This window comes from Medicago sativa, chromosome 7 (assembly GCF_051527215.1).
Source record: "Medicago sativa cultivar Bolivia chromosome 7, Bolivia_mono, whole genome shotgun sequence".
NCBI classification, from domain to species: domain Eukaryota; kingdom Viridiplantae; phylum Streptophyta; class Magnoliopsida; order Fabales; family Fabaceae; genus Medicago; species Medicago sativa.
In genome coordinates, this window is record NC_140755.1 from 88,127,874 (window position 1) to 88,145,517 (window position 17,644).

Genomic DNA, 17,644 nt, shown 5'->3' on the forward strand with positions numbered 1-17,644 from the left:
TATGATAGAATAGATCGGTAAACATGATCTGAAACTCGCATACACAACAATAATAAAATGAAATGACAAACATCATTTAAAGCTAAACACAACTATATTGTTTCAAGCTTGCGTTCAAATAAAAGTTACTATCAATTTAACAATATCGATATTATGAGTTGAGTTAAACTTGATAGACTTTTACATTTTATATTTAACAGACTACTAATAATTTATTTAATTTTTGGGGGAAGGAAAAAAGAGCGCATGGGAAATGGAGAAGGAAAGAAAAAAGCATTAACATAGGCTCTTCATTTTCTCTCACGATTTTCTTCTTCATCATCATCATCACAATTTTCTCTTACGATTTTTTCGGAATCCAAAACACACCTGAACTTGTTCTTCACCCGTGAGATCCGAGGACACGTCACTCTCTTAGCTCGATCCTGTTACTATAGTATTTGTTTTGTCACTTCAATTTTCAGTGGTAAGTAAGATTCACTTTCAACTTGGTTTCACTTTGCTTCTTCCGTGTTTTTTTCATCTCCGTAAAACATGCTACAACTTGGTTATTAACGTGATCCTTAAACCAACCATGTTTCAAATTATTGTTTTGCTTTGCTTAGAATGTTGTCCTTGTTTTTAGGGTTCTTTAAATCTACTTTTTTTTTCCTTCTTCTATTAATTGTTAATTATTTGAAGATTGAGTTTACTTGATTGGTGGATTTGCTGTTTGATTTTAATTTAAAGGTTTGATTTTTATTTTTTTTAATAATACTGTTTCCTTTATTATTGTTGTTTTTGGCAGTTGTTTTGAGATCAGAAATTGTACTATGTTGTTGTTTTGTTGTGTTTTTTTTTAACTTGTTTTGTTGGCAGAGGAAGTTGATGTTTTTTCCATGCTCTGTTAAGTGGTGTGATTTTTATTTTTCATTTATGAGTTGAAATAAAAAAAAATAACTATTTTTCATACCTTTTTCTTCTCTAGTCAATTTGATTCTTAGTTGTGTGAAGTGTGGCAAAATCTTTATGTTGTGCTTTTTTGTTTAATGTAATTTTGCATGTTTGTCTCTGAAGGATTGGTTTTAATGGGTTTGTTGTGGTTTATGTTTTGTCAGCTAAATCTCATGCAAATGAAAGGATGTGCTGTGAGTCGGAGGGTTTAAAGCCTGTGCCGTCTTCATCTCCGTCTCTATCTCCAACTTCGACACACAATTCTCAACCGAGAAACCACACCATGAATCACTTAACTATCGGTACTGAAGATTCTTTTGCTAGCCTTCTTGAGCTTGCTGCTAATAACGACGTGGAAGGGTTCAAACGATTGATTGAGTATGATCCTACATCGGTGGATGAGGTTGGATTATGGTATGGTCGTCGCAAGGGATCGAAGCAGATGGTCAATGAGCAAAGGACGCCGTTGATGGTTGCTGCTACATATGGTAGCATTGATGTTATGAAAGTGATTATTTCTTTATCGGATGTTGATATCAACAGGCCTTGTGGCCTTGACAAGAGCACTGCTCTTCACTGTGCTGCTTCCGGTGGGGCTGAAAATGCTGTTGATGCTGTGAAGCTGCTTCTTGCAGCAGGGGCTGATCCTAATTCCGTGGATGCTAACGGGGATCGTCCGTTAGATGTTATTGTTTATTCCCCGAAGCTTGAACTTGTGAAAAACAGTCTTGAGGAGCTACTTCAAATTGATGGTCCTAGTGCTGGCTGTAATCTTAGGGTGATTACAAACTCGCTTAATTCTTATTCTCCTCCTTTGTCGGCTTCACCTGAGAACGGGTCTCCTTCTCCACCACCGGATCTCCTGTTGAAGTTGAAGTCAATTGAACTCCCTCTTTCTCCTGCTGGATCTGAGAAGAAAGAATATCCTGTTGATCCATCCCTTCCTGACATCAAAAACAGCATATACTCAACTGATGAATTCCGAATGTATTCTTTCAAGGTCCGACCTTGTTCGCGTGCTTATTCCCATGATTGGACTGAATGCCCTTTTGTTCATCCAGGGGAGAATGCCCGAAGAAGGGACCCGAGAAAGTATCACTACAGCTGTGTCCCTTGTCCTGATTTTCGTAAGGGTGCTTGCCGGCGCGGGGACATGTGTGAATATGCTCATGGGGTTTTCGAGTGCTGGCTGCATCCTGCACAATATAGAACCCGTCTCTGCAAGGACGGTACAAATTGTTCCAGGAGAGTTTGCTTCTTTGCCCACACTCCTGAAGAGCTTCGGCCATTGTATGTTTCAACTGGTTCTGCGGTTCCCTCACCTCGGTCAAGCACGTCTTCTGCCATGGATTTTGCTGCAGCCATGAGCATGTTGCCTGGCTCACCTTCTTCGATGTCTGTCATGTCTCCTTCACCATTCACTCCACCCATGTCACCTTCTGGCAATGGCATTTCACACAACTCTGTTGCTTGGCCTCAGCCAAACATCCCAGCCTTGCATCTTCCTGGAAGTAATCTTCAGTCTAGTCGTTTGAGATCTTCTCTCAATGCTAGAGATATTCATATGGATGATTTTGAGTTGTTATCCGATTATGATCAACAGCAACAACTCCTTAATGAGTTGGCATGCCTGTCTCCACGTCATATTAATTCTAACAGTCTTAGCCGCTCCGGTCGAATGAAGCCATTGAATCCATCAAATCTTGATGATCTCTTTTCTGCCGAGAGTTCTTCTCCTCGATATGCTGATCCAAATCTGACTTCAACTGTTTTTTCTCCGACTCACAAATCAGCTGTCTTTAATCAGTTTCAGCAGCAGCAGAACATGTTGTCACCAGTGAATACAAATTTTTCTTCTAAAAATGTTGATCATCATTTATTGCAGGCGGCTTCTTATGGTGTTCAGCCATCAGGAAGAATGTCTCCACGAAACGTGGAACCTATCTCTCCAATGGGCTCAAGGATGTCAATGCTGGCACAACGCGACAAGCAGCAACAATTTCGTAGCCTAAGCTTCCGCGAGCACGGCTCTAACTCCATGCTTGCAGCTGCTGGCTCAGTCAATAATTCTTGGTCAAAATGGGAATCCCCCATTGGTAAGTTGGATTGGGCTCACAATGCGGATGATGTTGGTAAACTCCGTAGATCATCTTCATTTGAGCTTGGGAACAATGGCGAGGAGCCTGATTTATCATGGGTGCAGTCACTTGTCAAAGAATCTCCAACTGAGATCAAAGAGAAATTGGCAACTTCCATCTCAGGTGCTGCGCCAGCTGGTTCCTCGGGTGAGGGAATGAATATGAGCACACAAATGGAGTCTGTTGATCATGCTGTATTGGGAACATGGCTTGAACAGATGCAGCTTGATCATCTTGTGGCTCAGCAAAACTGAAATGAGTTTTGCTGACCCTGAGGCAAGGCAGTTAACAACTGAAAGGTTTGAGTATATAATATATATGTTATTTTTTGAAGTTTTGTTGTTGATGGAAGAATGTTACATTAACTAAGAAAGGAAGCAGAAAGTAAAAGAATGGGAGGAAAAATTCATTCTCAAGTTTAGTGTTACAAAGGTAACTTTAGGAGAGACAGAAAACCACTGGGTCGCGTTGAGACAGTTAATGCCAACGCCGGGTTTTTTGGCTGCCAATCTTTTCAATTTTTAGGTTCACATTCCTGTCATTTTTTGCTTCCTTGAGGAGCAAATGTTTAATCTATATTTTTATTTTATTTCTTTTAATTATGTAGTAGAAAAACATGTTACAAAAGGGTCATTGGATTTAATTTCCTCAAATCTCCATTTTGGTCCAGTTTTGGGGATGATACAGGATTTGGATGTACTATTTCTATGTAATTTTGAACCAATAATTGTGGATGCCAGGGGTCTGTTTATCAGGGACATTTGAAGATTGATCCTTTGGGCATGTAACATTCAATTAAAGTTTATTGCTATATTTATTCTAATATCTTTTATTTCTTTCTTTTTCAAGTTGATCCTACTATAATTACTATTATTCTGAAGCTGATGACAGTTTTCATTTGCATAATATATAAGTATCAATAACTTATAGCTGGCGATCGTTAGTGGATTGTGTTCTGATGTTTGTGTTGGATTTATTTGTTTGTGCTGGATTGAAATGATAAATTTATGGGACCTTGAAGATTGAGAATTTAGATCCCATATTACATATTTGCAGGTCCGTCCTTGAGATTTTGAGTGTCCCTCGTGAAACATGAAGTCGGTACCCTAATTTTTTTCACATGCAACACATGCGTGCATGCAAACAACACAATCCACACATTAAGTTAAATATTTGATACCCCTGAAAAAATGGGGCCTTGTGTGGCCACACCTTTGGTGCACCCTCAAGGTCACTTCTGCATATTTGTTGTTCAAGAATGAGTTTATATGTTTTTGTATTATATTTTTAACTATTCACATATTTTAAATTTTTGCAATTTATATGCAAAAACTTTTAACAATTTATAGTATGAGATTGAGGGAGTATATCTTTTTTTTTTCCTTCTCCTGATAGAAGACTTCAACACATGCATATGCTTTTGAATGTTGAGAACCATAAAGGTCACAGAAGTTAATTTGTGTTCTGCTAATGTAAAATTAGTGAATTATATACATTTGGATCTATAATCCTTTTTTCCCGAGTTTAGAACCTCTTTCTTTCTAAGCAGAATGGAGGATTACATTTAAGAGAGATATACAGAAGTCATAGATTAACGGAGTCCTCTATTTACTTTATTTATGTAGCATTGAGAGGATATTAACCCTTCCTTATCTCGTCCCTTTCTTTGTTGTTAAATTAACAAACATTTGTTAAATGATGATTTGCTAATGGTGGGTGGTCCATCTCATAAAATCACTTGTAGTGCTGTGTACTCCCTTTTTTTGGACAAAATACATTTGTTTTTATTTTATTTATTATGCGTATTTTATTTTATTTTTGTCATAAAAAATATGAACAATTAATTTTATTGGACAAAGCACTAAATAATTTAAGCAAACACGCATCCTCTACTAAAGGACAACCGCACTTTTCATACCCTCAGCGTTTTCTTTGCATGGATGTCTTCTCTTCTGGATGCATTTTGATTGTACTCCATTTATTTATTGTTAGAGTGAAAACATGACCTTAAAAGTGAAAATGATGGATAGACAGAGGTGTCTGTTCGGTTAGACAATTGCTTTGTGCGTCTCGTGGGTTAATCAACCTCTGAAATAAGCGAATATGAAGTTATGTTATGATGAAAAAAAGTTGATCAAATCGTACTCTCCGATGTGTTTTGTGCGATTGTGAGTTATGTTCCGATAAATTTGGTAGAGTTTTGAGCAAATTAAAGGTCCCCGTAGAGCAAGCATTGTTCGGTTATATAAGTGAATTTATTTACGAAAAATGTTAATAAAATTCTTTTTCTAACACTTATTTTTTTATTGAGTGAAATCTATGTCAATCTTATCATTTTATATGAAAATCTATTTTCCATGTGCGAGACCCTTCCAATAAAAGCGTGAGTTAGAGAAAGTGTTCATAACACTTCTATTTATTTTCAACGAGAGAAACAAGAGAGGAGATAGAGGTGTTTTTCTTGAGTAATTTTCAAGAATCTCACTCATCTCACAATTGTTCAAGGTAGCACAATTTATACAAAAAAAAAAAAGTTCAAGCACACATATTATGAAGTTTTTTTTTTTGTTCCAGGCTCAAAACATAAATGAATCTAGTTAGTAGTACAGAAAATATCAAATGGATGTTGTTGGTGTAGACAGTGTCAATAAATTACCAAGTCTTCATTCATACAAGTTCTTATTTTATTATTTTCTGTCTTTGGTGCTTCTTTCATATATAAAAAATTGATTAAGGAAGACGCATCCTCATGCATCCATCTCAGTGCCAACCGCAACTGGTTAGTATTTGGTGCTTTTGATTGCTAATGTGTATCGTTATATACTTTTAAGTTGTAATTGAGTTTATATAAACCAAAATGACATCCACACACATATATAGTTAAAGTTAGGTAAAATTCCAGGAATGAAACTAACCTAATCTAAAAGGAATTAATAATTAAATGTTTTACAACCATATATTCTCCTTTTGTACAAGATTTTTAATTGATCCTCTTGATTTGTTTCCCTTTTCTTCCCACCTTTTAAGAAGGAATGACAATGCTTCACCATGTAATCAACTAACATTTATGGCATAATGGGATTTCTCTTTCAAGGAATATTTTAGTTCTCTAATCTTATTATGATGAAGGGTAATGGATAGCTGTAACATAATCACAAACAAAAATTCTTTTTGTTCTTTTGCTTTCATACATATCTTTTTCTAGAGCATTATCAAATGTAAATGGATTTTGCCTTTAATTAGTGCTTTGCCCAATTAGACAATTGATGAATGGTTCACAACACTATTTAACATTCAACAATATCTTCATTCCTTAGAAGATAAGTAAAGTAAAAAATTATGAAGGATTTATATCAAAAAAGAAAAGAAGATAAAATCAGGAATCATATCCTTCACGGAAATAAACCAAAAGTAGATGTATACTTTAATACTAGTATTTCCACCCGTGCAACGCACGGGTGAACAAAAAGATTTTATGTGGCGTTAACAAATTATTACTCTGAACATACCACCAAATTATAGACCACGTGTTTTTTGCAAATATGAAAGTTTAGGTTTTTACTAAACAGAAGCTTAAATCAAATATTCATAGCCTCCCGTGTTTTGGAATTTTTTTCCACTTTAAAAAGGAAATCTCATCACAATCAATCAATTTAATTCATTGTTAAATATCTCAAGATACATGACAATGGTGTAATCAGAAAGTAGCCTTGTCTATTCTAAAGAAATTTTTAAAGAACACATAGTATTAAGAAGTTGATTGGGTTACATTTACATCAACAATATAGAGAGACACTACATATGTAAATCTAAATTAAGATAGCAACAACATAAATTGATTTTCAAACAATAATGCACATTGAATTTGGTCCTTCATAGATAAACTCCCTCCATGCATGCACCTAAATCCACTTGTACATTAACTAATATACCGTCTTCTTACCCAAGATTCAACATAGAGCCTTCCTAGTAGATCCTATTCCTGCTAAACACTTGAAAACAAATGAATATAAAATCAATACACAAAATCAAATATAAAATCAATACACAAAATCTAAAAGCAAATGAATATAATCATAAATCATAAATAGGCTACATATAAATTGAAATTTTGCAAAGCATGTCAGAGAGAATCTAGAAAACATAAATTGAAGATAATTGAGATTGTAATAACAATGAAATGCCTAACTGGTTACGCCAATTTGCAGCAAAAAATTAAACATCTGTGATCATTTTCTTGAGCACAATTTTTTATTCCTTCTATTATATGTTTCACATAGTAAATATCATATTACATAGATAAATTACATATTTTGTTTTTTTCAAAAGAAGAAGGTGGAAGGAGAAAAACTCTATCAAAAGGCAGTCATAACAAATTACATGGGAACTGTCAAAAAAATTTAAGGTAGGTAGCTCAGTAGCTTACCAAATCAGAAGAAGGAATGCCCTTATTCAACACACAGACTTAAAAAACAATGCCCTGATTCAACACAAAGCTCATATTAGTGTGGAACCCATTCTTCAATATAACTTCAACCTTTTATGCACAGAAGACCACACTAATCATTAGAAGTTTTTCTCAAGCATACAAATACTAAACAATGAGAAATAAGAATAACCAAGAAGTTTGTACCACAAATTTTATGTGCAATGTAAGTGCATTATTTGGTCCTATTACACAGAGAAAATTTACTTACCTGTTCATGTTACATCCTGCTATAATCATTCAATATTTGTCCAACCTGTTGAATGCAAAATGATCTACACAAATCAATATGTTTGAAAGCTTAACACAAAAACACTAAGACAACAAATTAATAATTTAATTGAACCAAATAACCAGATCTAGGAGTGCAGCAAGTTAAATCAATTGCAAAAGAAAAAGGAACAATTAAGGCACCACTAACAATAGTACATGGAACTAAAACCAATAATTTACAATTCTGTTGTAGAAAAAGCAGAATGCAAATGTTAAGAAAAAACAGAATGCAAAATGGGATCGGCTCAACAACAATCCATGACTAAGAGAACCATTTTTATTTTTTATCCATCTTTTACTGCATGAAAATGAAAATAAAAAATCACACATCATATAAATTCAAGTCATAATTAAAAACCAGGATCACACCTTCAGTTTGATTGCCTCTCCAATATCATTTATTTGAACTCTTTCAAACTTGATGCATAAAACCTATCAACAAATAAAACCAGAGATTAAAAATTGAATAAAACCAACTTAAAACAAAACAATCCAAACAAAAGGGTCGTATATTTTTACCCAATTTAGAACAAAAACAAATTCAAATCAAACAAAACATAATCAAAATCTTCAGCACCATCTAAAACTAACAATATCATCCATTTTCTTCTTGAGACAATTTCTCAAACACTTTGAGAGTGCTCAATTGCACAACAAAAAAATCAAATACAAAACCAACTAAAAATAAGGCATCTAAAACGAACACTTTGTGAGTGTCCACATATCTTAACTTATAATCTTACCTTGGAGTTAAGCATATAATCAAACCAAAACACACAAAAAAAAAAAAAAACAAATTTGGGTATAAAAAAAAAATTGCAAATAGATTGTTGCTTTCAAAACTCAAACCTATAAATTTTAACGATAACAACAAATAATGACAGAGAAATGGGTTTGCAATGGATTGTGTTGATGATAAATTTAATGGATGTAAAGAAATTATATACTTAGTTGAAAAAACAACCGTACAATATAAGCAGAATCAAGTGTTTGAATACTTGAAAATTATGGGTTACAATAAAAAGATATTTAAGGATCTAACAATAAACAACAACATAAAAACAAAAAATCACAACCTTGTTGTAGAAATCAGATAAGATGATAGTAGGTCCGTTTGATGGTTCCAAAGGATTGTCGTTATTAGTCTTCCAATCCCATTCATGCACAGACAAAAATACCAAACATTAATCACAACAATCTAGAAATTCAAAATCACACATAACATTAATCATAAAAAAAACAAATAGAAAATAAAACTTACCTCAACAACGATTCAAAGTACGACTTCAAGTTGTTCATGAGAAGAAAAGAGAGATATGGTGCATAACCCGTTGTTCATGAGAAGAAAAGAGAGATATGGTGCATAACCCGTTGTAAACGAAGAAAGAAGTAAGAGGAGAATGAGTTTGTGTGTGTTTTTTAAAGAATAAGAAGAAAAGGGTTTGTGTTGCAACGTGAGAGAGGAAAAGAGGGAGTGGTGGAATGTTTGTGAATGAGAGAGAAAGTGAGGAGAATTAGGGGTGAGAGAGTAAAAAAATAGAATGAGATAAATTAATGTATGAGGAAAAAAAAGGGTTTGAAGAAATTTGAATTTTGAATTGAAGAGGGAAAATGAGAGGAAATAATAGTTTAATGTTTGTTGAAATGTGAGTTGAAACTTGAAAGTGATGTTTGTTGGGATAAGAGAAAAAGTAGGAGGAAAAGAAGGATTTGAAAAATTTAGAAATTTGAATTTTGAATTGAAGAGGGAAAATGTGAGATAATGATATTTTATTGTTTGTATTGTGTGAATGCTTAAAATGGTAAAAATAAAATTAGTTTTTAATAGTGATGTGACATTAGGTGGCTTAGAATTTTGACACATTGGATTTGTGTAAAATTTTTTGCTATTTGTTGTTCCCCATTTGTATATTATTAAGATGGTTAAAAGCTTGGTACCATGACCATGACAATTGAGATATTATATTATAGTATTAAAGCGTTCTTCCATGGATTAGGTGACTTATTAGTATTATTTTTTAATTTGGGAGTTGCTCTCCCTATCTTGGAAATCGACATGGATGCAAGTGGTTTCCACTAGTAGTTCATGTCATCTCATCAGTTTGATAAAAATGTCACTGCAATACTGCATTGGTTTCATCGATTTTTTTCAAGGATTGGTTTAATCGATTGTTTAGTGGATTTTTGCAGTATTTGTAACTATAATTAATTTATCAAATAAATGTAATTTTATAAAATAAATACTTATTGATACAATATTAATCGTGTAACATCAAAATAATACTCCTTCCGTTTCTAAATATAAACAAATTTAACTTTTTAAATTCATTCAATTAACGATGTATGTGGTTTATATTATGGATCAAATATATCATTAATTAAATGAACTTAAAAAATCAAATTTGTTTATATTTAGAAACGGAGGGAGTAATTTTTAAAAAAATAGTATGTTCATAAATATCAATACATATATACAAATACTTCATAATAATAATTTTGTATAATGTGCACAAGTAAATTTTGCACCATAAACAATTTCATTCATTTACTTGTCAAAAAAACAATTTCATTTAATTTAACGATGAAAACTAACTTATGTATAATATAAAATTTATCTATTAATAGTGTCGGCACGTGTCCCTACTATGATTTTGAATTTCTAGATACTATATGCATGTTTCTTTACTACTCCCTTCGACGCCCCACAATATTTGTCACACTTAATTGTAAATATAACTATCTTTTTTATAAGTGATTTTGTATGAGTCACTTTAGAAGAATTTTTTTTTTTTTTTTTTGATTTTATTATAAATCACTTTACATTACCAATGCATCATTAATGATTTTTTTCCTATCAGGCCATTTATCAATTATCAATATCTCTTCTTTATATTCTTTTAATATTTTTTTCTCATGTCATTAATATGGGATAATTTTATAAAATCACTCATAATTTCTCTTTCTTAATACAAAGTTAACTACATTTCTTAATATATGTGAAAATCTCAAAGAGACTTGTAACAAAATATGGAGGGAGTAAAATAAATAGAATGATGATTTTACTAATTTAGCCATATTGGTGTATTCTAATTGCACTAAAGCACTAAATGTAAGTTGTAGATTAATAACTTGAGAATTGTGTAAATTGTACTATTAATTATTAATTAGATGATAGTACAATTGAAAAAAATAATTAAACTTACATTGGAAATCCAAAGTGACAATCTTTTTGGACAAAATATTTATTAGAAATGTAGACAATTATTCTGGACAGTGTAGCGTATTAGTGCATCCACCCATGTAGCGTATTAGTACAATTTTATTTTTTACTAGTATGGTCAACTTCTAGTTTCTACTCTTGGTATGGTCAACTAATTTCTTTGTGGAAACTCCTTGAATATGCCAATTTCAAACTCTATCGTAGCATAGATTTAAAGTATCCCTCTATACTTGATCCTCACTTGGCAGCGGGTACCGTTTTCTAGACTTATATCAAACTTTAGTAACTTGAATTGCTGAAGAGATTTAACACCAGATTCATTGTACTGAATTCACAAAAAGAGGAAGATGATCAAGAGACACGAGAATGCGAAAATCTCTTTCAAAATGCAAAAATCATCTTGAGCAGAGAGGTAAGACTTTATAGCATTTTTTTAGTTAGATTTTGTATAATTCTTTCAAAATAAGTTATAAGAAAATATTAAGTATAGCATATTTCAAGTTCACTTGTCAAAAAGATAGTTATGGATTTTGCATAATTTTTTAGTTTTTTCTTTTCTTCTTTCAATAAGATTTATTTATTGATAATGTCTAGCTACAACATCATCGTATGCAAGTTCTACCCACATTTTATGAAGGGTTGCAGAGGGCATACACAATCATGTGCTCTTACAGCTAGACTGACAAATACAAAGAGTACAAAGCTCATACAACGTCAACTACACCAATAAAACACCTAGCTTGCTAATACACCACCACATGCAAGCAATCAAGAGCTAGATGTCATTGAACTACAATCAGGCAAGAAAAAACAAAACAGTAATTGACTATAGTGTGCATCATGCTAAATTGCTAATCATAATCCTCCAACATGGTAGACCCTGTTACACAATAGCTAACAGTTTAAAGTAAGCTGCAACACCCTTTATCTTCTCATGATTGAAGTTTAATGACATTCAATAACACACCAGCTTTGTTGTTAACCTGCTACATTCTTGCACACCATTAGAACTGATTGCATATATAACCATCCAAATCCAAGGCAGAAGGCTCGCTATTTAATACTTTGGAAATTAAATCCTCTCATAGGTCTCAGACTTTTACCGCTGCATACACCTCGTCTTCACCCAAAAGCTGACCTCTTATTCAAATCTTCCTCTTACATCAATAACAACTAACATCAAGTGCCCTTCCATTTGTACCTCATACTCCTTAAACCATGCTAGATATCATGCCAATTTCAATTTCCAAATAACTCAATCATGGCACCAAATTATATATTTAGCCCTTTACTCACCCTCGTCACTGCTTGCATCACATCACAGTATACAACACACCATGCATTTACTCCAGATCACGTCCAGCATTTGTCTATCCTTCATGCCTGACCATCCAAATAAAACTCCCACCCCATGCTAGTCAGAATGCATACTATCACTGCAAAACTCCCTCTGTCTACACCAGAAACAGATCCCAAAATAGTTGTTGATCTATCTAAAAAAAACAAGCCTCAATATACATATTCGCACACGCACAAAACCTTATATAAGAAAAATTTGTTAGTTGAACATAAATGTAATGAGATGAGAAACTTTTTAGTGTCACAATAGTGATAGAATTAGCTAGCTTAAAATTTGTTGGCTCCTATTTCATGCTCATAATGGGAACTGACTGCTTGTTGTTTAAAAATTGTTAGGCTCATATCTTGTAAATCATCTAAAACAACTAACAAAATGTGAGATCCAGGGCTAAAATCGAAGGCCAAAAAATACGAGACTTACACTTCAAACTTCTTATATTCATCATAATGACAAATATTTTACTATCGCTATAAAGTCCAAATAATATTTTACTGTCGCTATAAACTTCTTGCAGTTTAAAGTAAGCTGCAAATTTTGACATGTTAGCAGCTTCATTACATATTCCCTCATCACACAGAACAGTAAGCAACCCTACAAAACTGTATCGCTATAACCATTTAGTGAACTTCCTTATCTATGTTGTATCGCTATAACCCATTTAGTGCTATTTGTGGTGGTTATCTTTAACAATGTAGACATTGTAAGTAATGATTTACGTCGGATTTTCATCATAAAAATTTGCTTTAAAATCAGTATAATATACTATAAATGAATACAAGGATACAAGGAGTAAAATGAGTAATGAGAAATGGACAGACCTACTAGTTAAAAAATTTGTCGATTTATCTTTATGTTCGAATGCTGTTTTTATTTTTGTTTCTGATGTTGTTTCCATCAATCAACAAAACAAACTAAAATTAGTATGGCCATAACAAACTTTGGTTTTATAACCGAACCTGTAGTAAGTAGTAACTAGCAAGGAATCAGTGGTCTTGGGGCTCTTCAATGAGTACAATACTAAATAGCCTCTCTTTTTCTCCATAACTTATTAGCAGCAATATACAAAAAATTAAAAATTTAAAAATTACCGCAATATTGCACATGGTGAGAAAGAAAAATAAAACAAGATAGTTTTGTGAATGATGTAATGTTATACCCGCAAGCTGATGCTACTTTTGTTCCAGGTAAATAATGTTTATAATGCCCCTAATGTATGATCACCAATAATCTCCACAAGTACATTTTCCATCCTCAAATCGATGGAACCGATTATTGTCCCTCACGATGATGACCCTTCCAGTACATTTACTAATAAACTTGATAGCAGTGTGACAATCACCACAAACCCGCAAATTCTTCATTACTCTAATTGGTTGTCCATGAGGGAATGTAATAAGTCCAAATGCAATAGCCAATCTCTCACTATGATACCTAATACTTCTACTCTTCTCTTCCCCATCCACTTCTTTTAACACAAAAGAAGTATCAGCAACATAACCAGATTTATCCATTTCTTCACCCAACTCCTCTAACTTATCATAAATTTCTACGGTCTTCGCATGAGACCTATCACCAGCAGCAAATGTGTGAACTCTATTTCCTTCCTCCACCCAACTCAACCCAGTTTCCTTCTTTATTCCGCTGTCCCTCATCATCTTCCTTGCTTTCGCCGCTTCCTCCCATCTCCCAGCAGCAGCATAAGCATTAGAAAGCATAACATGAAGTCCAGAACTGACAGAACCCAACTCAGAAACTCTATCAGCAACATAAGATGCCAATTCAGTATTGCCATGTAATCTACACCCAGTCAACAAAGCTCCCCAAACAGATTCAGTAGGTTCCATAGGCATTTCCTCAATCAATTTAACCGCATCATTTAACTTCCCCGCACGACCAAGCAAATCCACCATGGTTGAATAATGTTGTGTCCCAGGTTCAATACCATAATCCTTCATCAACTCAAAGTAATACTTGCCCTTCTCTACCAACCCCGCATGGCTGCAAGCATAAAGCACACACAAAAAGGTAATAAAATTAGCCTTCATACCACCAACACTCTTCATCTTATCAAACAACTCAAACGTTTTATCCGTATGCGCATGCTGAGCACAAGCAATCAACATCGCATTCCACATACCAAGATTCCTAACCGTAACCTCCTCAAAAATATCGTAAGCTTCTTCAACAACCCCACATTTCGAATACAACGAAATCAAAGAACTCGCAACAAAACAAGACGAATCAAAACTCGTCTTAAAACTCAACCCATGTATTAACCTCCCCATTTGAAGCAAAGTTGAACCACCACAAACCCTTAAAACACTGGACAAAGTAAAATCATTAACACCTTCGTTTTCTTCTTCAACAAGAAACCGTTTAAAAAGCCTCAACGCTTGATCATCCTCACCCAATTGAACATACCCATAAATCAACCCACTCCAAGAAACAACATTTCTATACGGCATTTCATCAAACACGTTATGCGCATAACCAATATCACCACATTTAGCATACATATCAATAATAGAACTCCCCACAAAAATATCAAGATGGTAAGCCGTCTTTAAAGCAAAACAGTGCAGCATTTTAGCAACGGGGAGCGACGATAGAATCCCGCATGATTTAGTAGCACTAGGAAAAATATGGTCATCAGGAAGAACACCTTGACGGAGCATGAGACGAAAGTAGTTAAGAGAGAGTAAAGGGAGGTCATTTTGAGCGAATGAAGAAATGACAGAGCTCCAAGTAGTGGCGGATTTGTGAGGAGAATCGTGGAAGATTTGAAGGGAGGAATAAGGGAGATGGGTTTTGGAGTAGAAGTTGATGAGGTGATGAGAGAGAAGAGGAATAGTTTGTAACCCTAATTTGATGATGTGAGCGTGGAGTTGAAGACCTTTGGGAAGGGAGCGAGAGTAGGTTAGAGAGAGAAGAGTGTTGCATATGTTTCTGTATAAAGGTTGTTGGTTGAAGCTGTGGGGGAGTTGAAGTAATTGATGCTGAGAATCGACCATTTTATGTGTTTATGTTTGAATGCTGTGTGTTTCTGAATGTTGGTGTTGGCTAGACCAGACCCATTTTAAACTCGGTCCCTAAATAAAAAACCCTAATACTATAAAAATAGGAAATCATAGTAGTAATCTAGGTTTGACGATAGTATGTTTGATCTTCATAGTATGTTTGACGATAGTACACTTAAAAAGTTGCCAAAAAACCTTATCGGCTTTCTATGGCTCGAAGATCGATTTGCCACAAGATTGGATCAATTCATGCTACATTATCAAGGTGCTATGATCCATTCAATTCGAGTAAATTTTCCATTAGGTGCTGAACATAGCGATGTCATTGGTAGATTAATTTCCAAAGGAATTGCTAAGGGTGTCAAACATATTGAACTACTCTTCTCACCAGGAGTTAATGCTCCTCGTGAATATTTGAATGAAACAAAGCCATACACATTTCCCTTCACTCTTTTATCTAAGACGGACTCTCTGACGTATCTGTCCTTAGAGAAATGCCTCCTAGTAGCACCTATGGACTTCTCTGGTTTTAAGAAGTTGAGAACTCTTGTGTTGCGTCAGGTTTATGTGAAGCAGGATCTAATTCAGGGTCTGTTTTCCAACTGCATTTATCTCCTAGACTTCACCCTTGATGCATGTGGCTTCTTTTCTTACTTGAAAATAATCAGTCCAACTTTTTTTCATCTGAACATTGTTAATTGTCAGGGTAGGGTAGGTCAACGAAACATCGGTATCATTGCATCAAATCTCATATCATTTCAATATTCTTCTAATGGCACTCACGTACACCAAATGAACATTAATGCTAATATGTTATCCCAGTTCAACTATAGAGCTAGAGAGATTTCTAAACCTGTTGGGTTTTCTGGATTGAAAAATGTGACAACAATTGTGTTGGATTGGATGGACTCCGTGAATGTCTCCAAACTCAGGTCGTGCCTCGTTTGTTTGAGGAATGTCTCCAACTTGAGAAATCATCAAATGTGATATGGAAATTAGTAGTATAAAGTTGCGTCATTTAAAAATAATTGATTGTGGCTCTAAGAATTTTTCTCATCCTTTGAATGTAGTGGACGCTGGATGAGGAAATTTTCTGTTGTGGCTCCATCATTATCGAATGTTTTTTGGAATGCTGCTGTAAAAGAGAAAAATCGACATTTCTTGGGTCCAATTCCAAGATTACATCAGATTGAGAATCTATCTATGGTCATGAGTCATTCACAGGCAAGTTATTCAAACCTGTCTTTATTATTTTATGCTTATCCTTTCCAATATAATTCTTAAAATTTCAAGTAATTGTTTATAATTGATGTTATTTTATTTGTTTTGCTTTACATCTTTATTTTTTGGGTCTTGCTAACAAGTGCCCTAAGGGTATTGTTTAAGGAACCCAAAAAAAGAAACTATGTTTTGAAAATACAAGCCAAACACTTTTAAAAGTCATAACCGTACAATTTCCAACGCAAAAATTGCTACTTTTAGATGCTTAAACAATGCCCTTAGGGCACTTGTTAGCATTTTCCTTATTTTTTTACATCCTTATTTGGTTGTTTAATGTCTCAGTATCATTTTTAATGAGTCGGTTTAATAGCAAGTACTCTCTCTGCTCACATTTATAAGCAAAAAACACTCTTTTAGGTACATTGAATAATTGATGTATCTAACATATAAATGTGACTAGATATATCAATTATTCAATGTACCTAAAAAAGTGTTTTTTGTTTATAAATGTGACCAGAGGGAGTATATATTACTATTAATTTTATCCCTCATAAAATTTATTATTAATTTTGAATGGCACTCTATATTATTATTTATTATATTATTCATTAAAGTCGTGATAATATTTTAATAAAAGAAAAATTATTTACAAGATGTATGTCGTTTTTTACTTCAAAAAAAAAAGATGTATGTCGTTTTTCATTGGACCCTTGTAAGTAATCTATAAAAGTTGTGAAATGATATTTGTACAACAACTTTGTGACAACTTTCTCTTTCATACTCAAATTATGTTTTTATTCTCTCTCTTCATTTTTCTCTCTCCATTGTCACAAAAGTTGTTTAAAATGGTTGTTCAAATATCACTACTCATAAAAGTTTGCTTGTTAGTTTAAACTTTTTTTTTTGACAAAAACAAAACGATATTCATTCATTCAAATCGATAGAATACATCAGAATCAAGATCGCTAAAAACGTAAAGGATGGATCTGCGAACAA

At 33.7% G+C, this 17,644-nt stretch overlaps 2 protein-coding genes, 2 long non-coding RNA genes and 1 pseudogene across 9 annotated transcripts; 3 read left to right on the forward strand and 2 right to left on the reverse strand.

Moving 5' to 3' along the window:
* Nucleotides 1-225: 225 nt before the first annotated feature.
* On the forward strand, nt 226-3,894 carry OXS2 (CCCH-type zinc finger protein with ARM repeat domain-containing protein). Its single transcript, XM_085730718.1, has 2 exons — nt 226-466; nt 1,098-3,894. The coding sequence occupies exon 2, from the start codon at nt 1,121-1,123 to the stop codon at nt 3,323-3,325; it is 2,205 nt and encodes a 734-aa protein (XP_085586844.1). The 5' UTR covers nt 226-466; nt 1,098-1,120; the 3' UTR covers nt 3,326-3,894.
* A 2,812-nt stretch (nt 3,895-6,706) lies between these two features.
* LOC146909838 (uncharacterized) lies at nt 6,707-9,367 on the reverse strand. Of its 2 annotated transcripts, none has more exons than XR_015020640.1 (6): nt 9,092-9,367; nt 8,907-8,975; nt 8,200-8,262; nt 7,769-7,813; nt 7,498-7,551; nt 6,707-7,056 (listed from the first exon to the last, which is right to left on the reverse strand). It is a non-coding gene; the product is annotated as an uncharacterized LOC146909838 (long non-coding RNA). The 2 variants fall into 2 exon arrangements; XR_015020639.1 differs by having other exon boundaries at nt 6,707-7,063.
* Nucleotides 9,368-11,104: 1,737 nt separating this feature from the next.
* Nucleotides 11,105-12,842, forward strand: LOC146909839 (uncharacterized). Its single transcript, XR_015018176.1, has 2 exons — nt 11,105-11,462; nt 11,645-12,842. It is a non-coding gene; the product is annotated as an uncharacterized LOC146909839 (long non-coding RNA).
* On the reverse strand, nt 11,659-15,775 carry MEF1 (mitochondrial RNAediting factor 1). 5 transcript variants are annotated; one of them, XM_085724654.1, is made up of 2 exons: nt 13,567-15,559; nt 11,659-12,504 (listed from the first exon to the last, which is right to left on the reverse strand). In XM_085724654.1, the coding sequence occupies exon 1, from the start codon at nt 15,419-15,421 to the stop codon at nt 13,628-13,630; it is 1,794 nt and encodes a 597-aa protein (XP_085580780.1). In that variant the 5' UTR covers nt 15,422-15,559; the 3' UTR covers nt 11,659-12,504; nt 13,567-13,627. The 5 variants fall into 5 exon arrangements, with proteins under 5 accessions (XP_085580780.1, XP_085580779.1, XP_085580778.1 ...); XM_085724653.1 differs by having other exon boundaries at nt 11,659-12,539; XM_085724652.1 differs by having other exon boundaries at nt 11,659-12,543.
* LOC146909841 (uncharacterized) lies at nt 15,566-16,511 on the forward strand (annotated as a pseudogene).
* The last annotated feature ends 1,133 nt before the right edge of the window (nt 16,512-17,644 follow it).

What these genes read in the sequence shown, in the direction of transcription:
- OXS2 (XM_085730718.1), top strand. Translation starts at nt 1,121, where the DNA reads ATGTGCTGTGAGTCGGAGGGTTTAAAGCCTGTGCCGTCTTCATCTCCG.
- MEF1 (XM_085724654.1), bottom strand. Translation starts at nt 15,421, where the DNA reads ATGGTCGATTCTCAGCATCAATTACTTCAACTCCCCCACAGCTTCAAC.